Genomic DNA, 12,867 nt, shown 5'->3' with positions numbered 1-12,867 from the left:
CTCCAATCTGCCTCTTTAAACTGCCACACTCCAATCTGCCCTACTCCAACCTGCCCCACTCCAATCCAAAACAATCTGCCCACTCCAATCGACCCCACTCCCTTCCAAAACAATCTGTCCCACTCCAATCCATCCCTCTTCAATGTGCCCCACTCCAATATAAAATGATCTGCCCCACTGCAGTTTACCCCACCCCAATCCAAAACAATCTACCCCACTCAAATCCACTCCACTCCAAAACAGCCTTCCACACTTCAATCTGCTCTACTTCAATCCAAAATAATCTGCCCACTACAGTGTGGTCTACCCCATTTCAATCTTCTGCCTCCGATCCTATCCATTTCACCGTAATCCAATCCACTCCATTCCCCCTCCAATCCACCCCACCCCACTCCAATTCAATTCACCACAATCCACACCACTCCAATTCAAAGTAAACTTCCCCACACCGATCTATCCCACACCAGTTTTCCCCACTCAATCCAAAACAATCTGCCCACTCCAATGTGCCCCACTCCAATCCAAATTAATCTTTGCCCTCCAATGCATCCCACTCCAATCCAATCAACCCCTCCTCAATCCACCTCATCCCACTCCAATCCACTCTACACAAGTCCAAACCACCCCACTTGAGTCCAATCCACCCAAATCCAATCTACCCCAATCCAGGGAAACCCAATTTACCCAGCTCCAGTCCACTCCAATCCAGTTCACCCTACCCCAATCCAATCCACCCCACTGCAATCCAGTCTACTCCAATCCACCCCATGCCAGTCCACACCATCCCAATTCACCTTATCTCAATCGACCCAACTCCAATCTAATCCTCCATATCCAGTCCACCTCACCCTATCACCCTATTCCACTGTAGTCCAATGCAATCCACCCCACTCTACTCCAAGCCAATCCACCCTACATCAGTTCAATTTACCCCACTCAATCCAATGCACCCAGCCCTCCACACTCCAATCCCTCCCACTCGAATCCTATCAGCCCCACTCCTGTCCAACCAATCCGCTGAGTCCAATCCACTCCAGCCCACTCCAGTCCAATCCACCCCCCTCCACTCCAATGTAATTCACCTCACTCCAATCCATCCCTCTCCAATCCAATTCATCCCACCCCTCCAATCTACAGCAAGAATAATAGTCATTTGAACAGGCCATGACTACTTTGCACTGAAGTGTCCCAGCACTAGATAAAGTGATCCAAATACCCGCACAAAGGCAATTAGGCTAGCCTAAACACAAGAGCCTTGTCGAACATTAGTTCTGAAGGTTCCGGTCTAATTAACAGAGGCAGAGCGTGCCAGTGTTTGGCTTCTAGAAAATGAACGGAGCAACCTCCGATCTGTTAGCAGAGACCCAGCAAATCTTAGCCTTCTTGTAGTGACATAGAGATTAAAGAAAAGTTTCAGGGACCTTTTTTCAGAGGATATTTTGACAATAGCACATAGCTTTAAAAGTAAGTCATTTCTCAAGTGGTAAACAGCGCAGCTTTAAAAGGGCAGTTCCAAGAGAAGACCGCCTAGGAAGATTAAATAGCAGGCGACCTGCTGCGTTTTTTATGCTGGACTATGAAGCTCCCAGGTAGAGGACATTGCAGTAATCCAGCCTTGAAATAACGAAGGCCTAGACTACTGTCTTTCTAGCAGCCTCAGAGAGGAGTCCAAGAATCTTGCTAAGGGATTTTAAAATCCTGAATCACTTGCCTGCCAGGGCTATGATCAGACTATCAAAGGAGAGCTTGGAATCAAATCAGATGCCGAGGTTCTTGACTTTCAGCTTGGGAAAAGGCAAAGGGCCAAGCATGTCTGGCCACCATGCAGAGGACCAGATAGATGGTTGGTTACCTAAGAAAAGGACCTCACTTTTTCCAGCATTTAGCTTGAGAGAACTGAGGTCCATCCACGGGCCACCTCCGTCAAACAGACCCTTAACAATGCAGTATTGTCAATTCAAGTTTGTGATAAGGTAATAATTGCATATTATCAGCATACAAAATGATATTAAATCCATACCGCTCGATGATTTCATCTAGGAGGCACAAATACAGATTGAATGATGTAGAGCTCAAGTAAGAGCCATGGGGCACCCCCTGCGGATGTGGGAAAACCTGAGCTAGAAAAGGTTTTAACCCCTTCGACGCTCATGACGAGCTGGGCTCGTCATGAGGTAGCCTCCTCGCACGCTCATGACGAGCCCAGCTCCTCATGAAACATGGGAATGAGTAAATCCCAGCGTACGGGCGGAATTCCGCCCGCACGCATGCGGTTAAAGCCACCTGAAAGGTACTATTCAGCAGAAAGGAGACTAACAAGGAAATATCCCCCACACCACATGCCAATACCGTTCAAGCAAGAGGTTCTGGACAAGGTGTTGAAGGCTGCAATAAGATCTAACAACAGCACTGCCACTGTATTACCCCTGTCCATGACTTGATGGATGGATTCCGATGCTGGAAGCAAGGCCGACTCTGTGCTAAACATGGGGTCTTATGAAGAAGCTGTTTTGACTCAATAAAGATGGAGAGCTGCTGATTTACACATTTTTCAGCCACCACTGAAGCAAAAGGGAGCAATGATATTGGCCTGAAATGTTTAGGCCTGGACGGATCGAAACAAGGTTTCTTTAGAGGGGAGATCATAAAAATAAGGACGGGTATGAACAAAGATGCTAATAGCAACCTTGCACGTTTAGAACAAGAAATTGTTACACTAGAGAGACATATAATCACTAGAGATACCCTCATCCTGAATGAAATAATGAATAGGAAATATGAATACAAGATAGTCAGTGAAAGAGCAGGGATATGGCTGAAATCACAAAAGAACACCAAACTATCCAAATCTAATAAAGCAGGCAAAAGCCTTGCCGCCTATCTAAAGTTTAAACTACAGAAATCTGTGATAAAGAGCTTAACAGACCATTCCGGGGCGACTCACTCTCACCCTGCCAAAATCGCAGAAATTTTTAAGGATTTTTATAACACTTTATACAGCAAATCCAAAGATATTTATGGTTCTAAAACACGATTATCGAAATAATTGCTCGCTCCTTTCAATATCGGCCCAAGATCAATCAGAACTTAATAACGCGATCACTGCTGCAGAAATTGAATCCGTAATCAAAGCACTTATATCTGGGAAAGATCCCGGCCCAGATGGGTTTAATGCAAAGTTTGACAAATGCTTCGCCCCAACACTGTCCCAACCACTGCTCAACCTATATATTGAATTTGCGTACTCTGGCCAAGTTAACGGCACACCAGCAGAAGCCATCATAGCAGTAATCCCCAAAGACGGGAAAGACCCGTCACTCCAGAAAAATTATAGACCAATATCACTAATTAACTTAGACTGTAAAATCTATGCTAATATTCTCTCTAAACGACCCTTCACAAATGGGCTTTTTAAAAAATAGGCTATCTAGTGACAATACGCGCATCTTAGCTCATGTACTAGAGAAGGCCGAATCCACTGACTCCCCAACAGTTGCAATTAACCTGGACGCTGAAAAGGCCTTTGATAAAGTATCTTATTGTTTGTCCTCAATAAAAAACAATTTGAAAAAAAAAAAGAAGAAGAGGCACTGCAATGGCATATTTAAATGCCAGCATTTGTAAAGTGCACAGCTACCTCCGGAGTGTCCCGGCGCTGGGGTCCGTCAGGAAGATTAAGCAAGCTATTGTCCAGAGTCTCATGGCGCTGGGCTAGCCTGCCACCGGACCTGGGGATCGAACCGTAAACCCTGTGGTCCGGAGTCAGGCACCCTGGCCGCTGGCCCACACCTTTGTGAGACCCTAACTGCCGCAACCAAGCTGTTCAAGAGTTCACAAAGCATAGATGTCATCACTGACTTTCCTCATTCCAGAACCCCTGGAGCAACAGGGTCCGAGGGAGAACCCGACTTTACTGTTGCCGGCAGAGTAGACAACTCCTCAAGTTTGACTTCAAACAAGGATAACCATGAGCTATCTGGCAGCAGTTCAAACCATACTGCAGCATGGGAAGTTCCTGGACACCTCACGGATCAGAAAAAATACATGCAACCTTATTAGCAAAAAACGGAGTTATCTCATTACAGAGCTCCTCTGACAGCAAAATAGCCGCTGACACTCAATCCAAAAAGAATAGGGATTTGACAATAGAAAACAACTCTTGAGCGGAATTTTGGGGCGCCTCAATTTTGCATACATAGTCACCTTAATATGCCTGTGGTATTCCTTCAAGGCTGCCTGATAGTTGGCCTTATTGGTGGACTCAAAATTCCTGCGCCAGACGCACTCTAGGATTTTGCAGTTCTTTTTTTTTTTACAGCAAGTGGATCATCAGTAAACCATTCCACCAAGGTTTTAGACCTTTTAGTTGTGTGGTCAACCATTGGTGCAGTTTGGTCTAATGCCCCAGTTATCCAGTCTTCCATCTGTGAGTTAGCCAGATCCACATCCTGGTCCAGGCTAGCAGGAGTCGAGACCAGAGCCGGAGTAAAGTTGGCCATGTTCAACTTCACCTTTGCCATTCCGAGTCCTTACTGACCGGCCTTGGACGATATAGATAAAGTGTTAGCAACAGGGACCTAGATTGGTTTGGCAAAAAGATCAGACCATATAAGGGAGAAAGGGCGATCCACTGATAAATTAGTGTGGTTCGAAAAAACGGGATCTAGTTTCAGAATATAACCTAGTTTGAGCATGGAGGACACAACCAATTGAAAGATTTAAAGATATTCAGATCTGCAATCGGATAAGCCACTGCAGGATATGGGATGTAATCGAAGTGGAAATTAAGGTCTCCAACAATCTGAAAATTAGAGTAGCGTAGGATGTAGGATGGCAGGAGTTCTATTAGAGAGTATGTAAAACAGGCTGCCGAACCCGGTGGCCAATAGATTTAAAGTCCAGCCAAGGTAAATTTGCTGGAAAAGGTAAGGGAGAAGAACGTTGCCTCACATTCTGAGATAGCTAATTCTGTAAGCGTTCATCTGGCTGCCTGTTTAAAGATAATAGCAAACCCACCCCCCACGCGACTGCCCCTCTTGTCTAACAATTGCATAGGTTTGGGAGATAGCAGAAAGTATGTTGGGCAAGGAATTCTCATTCAACCAAGTTTCTGATAAAAACACAGCATCTGAGAGATAGTCTATTCAAAAGTCAAACGTTTCTAGCTTGTGCTTAGCAAGTGAGTAGCAGCTTAAGGAAAATAAATGAGCCACCCAAGGGGTAAGTGCAGTCACATGCCCGTTAGTGTCCAGATCCAGCAAGGTCAGCGGAGAAATCCCCATTGGCCGCAGGAGGGGCTCGCCTGGGTCAAGTCCAATAAGTGACACTTTATTGACACAGTAGGGGCCATTGATCTCATTTCTCTGGAGGAGTATTGTAGCCGATCTGGTTTGCCACGACCAGGGATCCTGTTCAGGCATGGATGGGCATGGACGGGATTGCCTTTGGCGTGCCAGCAGTGCGTCTGCACACTGGCACGCTTTAAATAGAGTGCAGGCATCGAGAGGTAGAGCACAGCACTAGACCACTGACTGCCCAAAATGGCGGACGTTGCAGTAGAAAACTGTCCAAAGCCCACTCACAGTGTAAAAGTGCAGGCAGCACAATTCCTTCACGCCAACAATTCCCCCATCACTTAACAATTATTTTAAAGCAATTTCCAGCAATCCGTTTTAAGAATACAGCATTGTCAAAGTGTCGGGCTCACTTTATCAGCGGCGTCCGCTCAACGGCCCACTTTATATAGAGTGCCGGCATCCACCTCACCCCATTTCAATCCAGCTCCCTCCACTCCAATCCAATCCACCCCATCTAGGCCACCAACTCAATCTACCCCACTCACTCCAACCCACTCAATCCAATCCACTCAATCCAACCCAATCTACCCAATCCAGTCCACCCCAATCTACTCCAGTCCAATGCACCCCATACCTCAATCTATTCCAACCCACTCCACTCTATGCCACTTCATGCTATGCCACTCCACTCCACTGTACACCGATCCACTCTATGACACTGTACTCTGACACCGCAGTCTACGACACTCTCTGCCACTGAACTCTTCTGCCCTCTACTCAATTCTATGGCATTCTACTCCCCCGTACTCCATTTTACGACACTCTACTCCAACAAATTTTGTCTACGACACTCTCCTCCTCACTCAACTCTAGGACACTCCACTGTACGACACTGCACTCTACGACACTCTCTGCCACTGAACTCTACTCACCTCTACTCCACTCTACAGCACTCTACTCCCCCGTACTCCACTCTATAACACTCTGAGTCTACTCCAACAAATCGTGTTTACGACACTCTACTCACCCCCACTTCACTCTAGGACCCTCCACGCCACAAACTTTTAGCCATGCTAAACCGTAGCCACAGTCACTGGTGTACAACATGGCAAAACCACAATGCCAGTGCTTGTTTTCTCTGGTATTACCTCAAACATTGCTTGCAGTCAACCATATCTTGAAAAACATATCCACACCTGGTTTTTACAAGTTCAAAAAACTGACTTGCACTTCTTTTTTAGCTCTTTGATTCATTAACTGTTTTTTTTTTACTTTTCTGACCAGTCCAAATTTATGTCTGTCCGGCCCTGCATGGCAAGGATTAGAGGTAGCCAGGCATTCGCCGGCCTGCAAATCGCGCGCATACACCCGAGACTTCAGGCTTGGTGCCAAAGCCAGGGGGAATCCCCGTGCACGGGTGGGAAGTTCTGAAATGGAGTCACACGAGTGAGTGCCTTGCTGCTGTTTCTGCCAGTTGAGTTTGTCCAGTTTGCTTCTGCCCCCTCAGCCAAAAACCAGAGAGCACCCAGCACCTACAAAGCTTGCTATTCATTCTGAAATTTAACGAGGTTACATACGGTCAGTGCAACAATTGTGCAGTGAAACTTCCCCCTGAAAAACTTTGCAGCTAAATATGTGATTTAAGTTAATATGTCAAGCTCTTGCATTCTACGAAGAAGTTGCAAATTACTCCTCTCGTGATTGCCTGCGATCGACTCATTATTAGTAGATTCATTCTAATTCATTGATTTTATGGACCGTGAATATCATTCAATCTTCTGAATGAAGTACTTCGGTAAAGCTTTTTATTTTCTTTACTGCTTTCTATCGCCACCTACTGCTTAGAGACAGTACTTCAACTTGCCTTTCAATAGGTAGAGTGAATGCACCAGGGTAGTAGTCTATTTTATGTAGTTTGTAAACTTTTGCACGCAGGAAGCTGAGTTGAGTTCCCATGTCTAATAAAAGAAGAAGCCCGGGCTTAATGACCGATAAACAATCTGATATATCCAGATTTAGTTAACATTGTGGGTTTAGGGCGTGATATGAAGTTGCAGCTGCATCCGGGTTTGTGTAATACAAATACCAGTGTTATCCTAAACGCTAATAGTATTTTATGTAAGGAACTTTTATATATTCTAGAATAACTGTCTTTATTCTTTTATCTTGCCTCTTGGAATTTATATTGTAAGTATGATGTAAATAACATAAGAATTAATGTTTTTTTCTGTGCGTTGAAAATGCTTAATTTCCGTAGGAAAATCATTTCACTCATCTTTGCATGAATTTTGTGTATTGTTTCTATGCATCTCTGAATCTCATCCCACCCTACTATAGTAGGCAGTTGTTCACCAGGCACAAAATCCAGATATGTTTGTGCCTGAAATGTATACCATCTGTCTCTTGAGGACGAATCCAAATATCTCATCCACATAGGTCATGTTAAACACTTGCTTAAGCAATACAGCCTTCTGCCGAAGACTAAAACGGTTCTTAAAAGACCACAAAACCGAGTGATGTGTCTGAGCCATTGGCAAAGACCTATAACAAGGGTGAGGGCTTTTAATATATAGCCTTATATCATGTGGCTGAGGGCTGCACAAGTCGTTAAAGGCAGTGGCGTCACTGGGGTTGGTGTCACCCCTTCACGACTTACCGCATGGACCACCTCTGTCGGAAATGTGTGGTGCTAGGTACTGTCTTACTCCCTCTAGCTCCCTCTCTCTGTCTAGCTCCCTCTCTCTGTCTAGCTCCCTCTCTCTGTCTTACTCCCTCTAGCTCCCTCTCTCTCTGTCTTACTCCCTCTAGCTCCCTCTCTCTGTCTTGCTCCCTCTAGCTCCCTCTCTCCCTCTCTTACTCCTTCTAGCTCCCTCTCTCTCTGTCTTACTCCCTCTTGCTCCCTCTCTCTGTCTTACTCCCTCTAGCTCCCTCTCTCTGTCTTACTCTCTCTAGCTCCCACTCTCTCTCTTACTCCCTCTAGCTCCCGCTCTCTCTCTTACTCCCTCTAGCTCCCTCTCTCTCTGTCTTGCTCCCTCTAGCTCCCTCTCTCTGTCTTACTCCCTCTAGCTCCCTCTGTCTCCCTCTCTCTCTGTCTTACTCCCTCTAGCTCCCTCTCTCTCTGCCTTACTCCCTCTAGCTCCCTCTCTCTCTGTCTTACTCCCTCTAGCTCCCTCTGTCTTGCTCCCTCTAGCCCCCTCTCTCCCTCTCTTACTCCTTCTAGCTCCCTCTCTCTCTGTCTTACTCCCTCTTGCGCCCTCTCTCTCTCTGTCTTACTCCCTCTAGCTCCCTCTCTCTGTCTTACTCTCTCTAGCTCCCACTCTCTCTCTTACTCCCTCTAGCTCCCGCTCTCTCTCTTACTCCCTCTAGCTCCCTCTCTCTCTCTTACTCCCTCTAGCTCCCTCTCTCTCTGTCTTACTCCCTCTAGCTTCCTCTCTCTGTCTTACTCCCTCTAGCCCCCTCTCTTACTCCCTCTAGCTCCCTCTCTCTCTGTCTTGCTCCCTCTAGCTCTCTCTCTCTGTCTTGCTCCCTCTAGCTCCCTCTCACTCTGTCTTGCTCCCTCTAGCTCCCTCTCTCTCTTAATCCCTCTAGCTCCCTCTCTCTGTCAAGAGCCCTCTAGCTCACTCTCTCTGTCTTACTCCCTCTCTCTGTCTAGCTCCCTCTCTCTGTCTAGCTCCCTCTCTCTCTCTGTCTTGCTCCCTCTAGCTCCCTCTGTCTCCCGCTCTCTGTCTTACTCCCTCTAGCTCATCTCTCCGTCTAGCTCCCTCTAGCTCTCTCTCTCTCTCTCTTACACCCTCTAGCTCCCTCTCCCTCTGTCTTGCTCCCTCTCTCTCTATCTTAATCCCTCTAGCTCCCTCTCCCTGTCTAGCTCCCTCTCTCCCTGTCTTACTCCCTCTGTCTCCCTCTGTCTTACTCACTCTAGCTCCCTCTCTCTCTGTCTTTCTCTCTCTAACTCTCTCTCTCTCTGTCTGTCTTCTTACTCCCTCTAGCTCCCTCTCTCTCGCACATTAAACCCGGGGGGGCAGGACCCCCCCTTTTACACTCTCTGCTGCTTTCATGTGGTTTCTCTTTTAAAGCTTTTCAAGATGCAAAAAGAAATATGTGTACAAGGCACCAGCGAGTTTGTAGACGTGAGAATTTTTTTACGATATGAAACAGCTAAAGTAAAAGCTAATTTCCAAGCGGTTAATACCCCCCCTTCCCGGCCCCCCCTCTTTAGCACCGTGTCTTTTTCCATATAAATGGCGGGGGCCCTTCATTACTACACTTTTCAAACTTTAACTAATGAGAACATTTTAATTGGAATAGGTGAGAAAATATCTCTGTTCGCTTTTGTTTTTAAAGCGGATCGAGTCTCTCCGAGGCCTTCGGGTGCGGTGCAGGGGGTGCCATGTACAGAGGCCTGCTGGGGGGGGCGTAACCAGATGGTGTCACCCCCATGTGAGGGTGTCACCCGGTGCGGTCCGCACCCCCCGCACCCCCCTAGTGACGCCACTGGTTAAAGGGCTCTGTTATCATCATAGGCTGGATAGAGCTTCTGCCATTACCTCTCACCAACTTCTTTGAAAGGAAACCCTTTGGTCTCCACTCACCAACTATTTATCCTCACCTGTGAAGCGTAACAAAGAGACATCACTTATGTTTTTCAGCTGCCATGAGTATTGTGATGTATTCTCTTTATATTGTTCATATTACGATATTATATTATTATCACTGTATTATCTGAACTTTTATAGTGCCCGTTATTGGATTTTCTTATTAAGTATATGTGGTATGGATGTGGATTTCTTCTCTTTATTTTCTTCTCTCTTTTTCTTTTCTCTCTTTATTTATCAAACGTAAAATGCTAATTTACTAAGGTACCTAATTCTGTATTACTGTTCCTAGTTTTTCTTTTTGACAATAGTAATTATATCAGGTTTTCATTTTACTATGGACATACATATTGTATACGATCTTTAGTAGTTTTCCCATCATCGTTGTAATGTTGTACCTTTGTTTTTATTTACTTCAATAAAGCTCTTTAAACTAAAAAAAGTCTTGAATCAGAGTGTGTTGTTTAGACGTAACAGATGTTATGTCTGAACATAGAATGCAGAGATGATGGAGCCACAGGTGAGGGCCTATAACGATTGGTCAAATAACAACTGTTATAGACTGAGGCAGAACAGCTGGAAGACTATTCGAACATTCCACTCACTAACAGTGGACTCTTCTAAATTAAAGAAGGGTAAACAGAAAGACAAACATTGAAATGTTGGAGCAGAAGGCTAATGCCAGACATTATTGTCCCTGAGCCACTCCATTGTCTTCGGTGGAGCTCCCAACATTCTTATGTTATAATGTAGCCTTAAGACGAGGGACTTTAAGAAGGGAGTGGACCTTTAATGGCCAGTAGAGCACGCTAAGAAGGGGTCTAATGCTATTTACTATTCTGCCCGAGAGAGGAGCATGTTCTAATATGTTAAACAAAGGCCTGAGGGGGTTGAAATCCCCTTGGTCTCTGTGAGGTCTTTGTTCTCAACAAGAGCTGTGAACAACATCATTGGAATTTTGCTGCACCGGGCTTCTACCGGCCATTAAAAGCCAGTTGCACTCCATCGTTTTCAACGGAGCTCCCAACATTCCAATGTTTTTATTTAATGTTTACCTTTTCATTGCAAAAACATCAATCCGTAACAGTTATTTAGTGCTAAACATGTTAAACTTGTTTTTATTAACAGGAAAAAGCGAAAGTCCTCCAGGATCGAGGAGTTGCTTACATCAACACTGACTCTGCTATAGAAGGTACTTACAACTATGTTCAGAACAACATAGATATTTAATTCTTAAAGTGTGCTGTGAAGTGATGATGTTCTCCTAACATAAAAACTAACTTGATTAATATTCATTGCGTCCAACAACTTGCCCTCTATTTAACATTAACTAATTGGGCTTTCAAATATCTTACTTTTTTTTTCTTCAGAACATGGTTTTTGCATCCTTGTTTTATCCGATCAAGCAATCAAAGGATTTGTTAGCATCGGTTGTTCTGAATTTTCTGTGCTGTTGTTTCTACAGTACATAGGATTTCGCTTTCACATGGGATAACATACCCTTAATGATGGCATTAAAATATCACAAATCACTGAGGAGTGCCAAGGTCATACAGAAGATTAGGGCTGTAGGCCGAATTCTGTAGGAATGTCACAGAATCCTGTGTTAACTTGTAAAGTCCTTTCATTAGGTTGGGTGTTAGCCAAGACCCCTTTGATTTGACTCAAATTACTTGTGTACTATTCTTACTTATAGGGCGTTTCAGCCAGTCCTCTTCACCTATTCGTCTGTTATTGTGTCATTCTCACTTTCCTTCCGCCCACCACAGCACTAGCGTGAGTTGGTCTGCTCACATCAACCATTGACTGACTTCACTGTGAGTGACAACATTATGTCCATTGGATTGGTAAGTAGCACGAACAGGCTTCTTCGGTGTGAAGGGACTACCTTGCCAGCGTGAGCTTATAGAGAACAAACATTTTTTTTCCTTTTTGCCACTTCTTTTTTTTTTTTTTTTTTAGAATGATGGCAACTACCCCAAAACAACTTTTTTTCCAAAAAAACACACATCAACAAAGCCGAAAGGCTTGCAGGCAACACTGGACCCATTCGCCTTGCCAATTTTTGTTACATATAATACGGGGTCTATCAATACCAAATTAATTTGTTCCAGAATAAAGATTCAGACACTGATATTACCAACTACGTCTCCCCAAACAAATAGATCTGTAATGGATCAGGCGCGCTGCACTCTTAATTCAGATTCTGTTTTACTTGGCTGGACATTATATTCTTCAGTCCCCTTGGATCATTACAGACCATCATTGATTTCAAATTAATTTTCCAGGCAGGAATTTTAACAACTGCTCCCTAGGTTTCTAATAAATTGGACAGAGGAAAGAAATATGTGATAGTTTCATATGTGCTTCATGCACAGTACAAATTCAAGGTCTTCCAAATACACAATAAGGGTCCCTAAAGCATTGATTCAAACGTAGAGCAGAGACCAGGGAAAAATACTAGTAACAAAAAGGCAACAAAATCTTATCCAAAATATATATAGGTAAGGACTCCGTTTGTGACATAATAGTACCATACATCAGAATAGTGTTGTTAATAATGTATTGATTTTTTTTATTTATAAACCTTTCATTTTTTAGGGACTGTCATTTTTTTTAGAAAAAAAAAACATATATAATACTGATATTAGACAATGATATATACATATAATGAGCTCCACATATATAAAAAGTCATAAATTAGCAAAATTATTACACTAGAAGCCGAGACAATTTTTTTTACTACATGATTTAAACAAGACGATAACATACATTAACATTGAAACACAATATATATATCAAAACATAAAATATGAATACATGGTGTAATCTTAATTGCAAAAGTGAAAACAGTAACAGTGCAGTATTAGGAAATTGTCTAAGATCCAATGTTGTGTAGACACAAATGTGCTGATGCGTGTTTCAGAAGTTACTGGGAGATGAAAGCAGATGGTGCGACCTTCTTCAGGGTTCTGTCT

General features: G+C 44.1%; 1 protein-coding gene across 3 annotated transcripts in view; it reads left to right on the top strand.

Moving 5' to 3' along the window:
• LOC144773424 (N-acetylated-alpha-linked acidic dipeptidase 2-like) overlaps positions 1-12,867 on the top strand; it is a 776,499-nt gene that overhangs the window by 667,586 nt on the left and 96,046 nt on the right. For all 3 annotated transcript variants that reach the window (XM_078658418.1, XM_078658416.1, XM_078658417.1), the window contains exon 14: positions 11,018-11,081. In XM_078658418.1, the coding sequence (XP_078514544.1) occupies positions 11,018-11,081 (64 nt within the window). The remainder of the gene's footprint in view (positions 1-11,017; positions 11,082-12,867) is intronic.

Source organism: Lissotriton helveticus, chromosome 8, assembly GCF_964261635.1.
Source record: "Lissotriton helveticus chromosome 8, aLisHel1.1, whole genome shotgun sequence".
Lineage (NCBI taxonomy): Eukaryota > Metazoa > Chordata > Amphibia > Caudata > Salamandridae > Lissotriton > Lissotriton helveticus.
The sequence above is the reverse complement of the archived record's forward strand: the minus strand, read 5'-3'. Positions and strand labels throughout refer to the sequence as shown.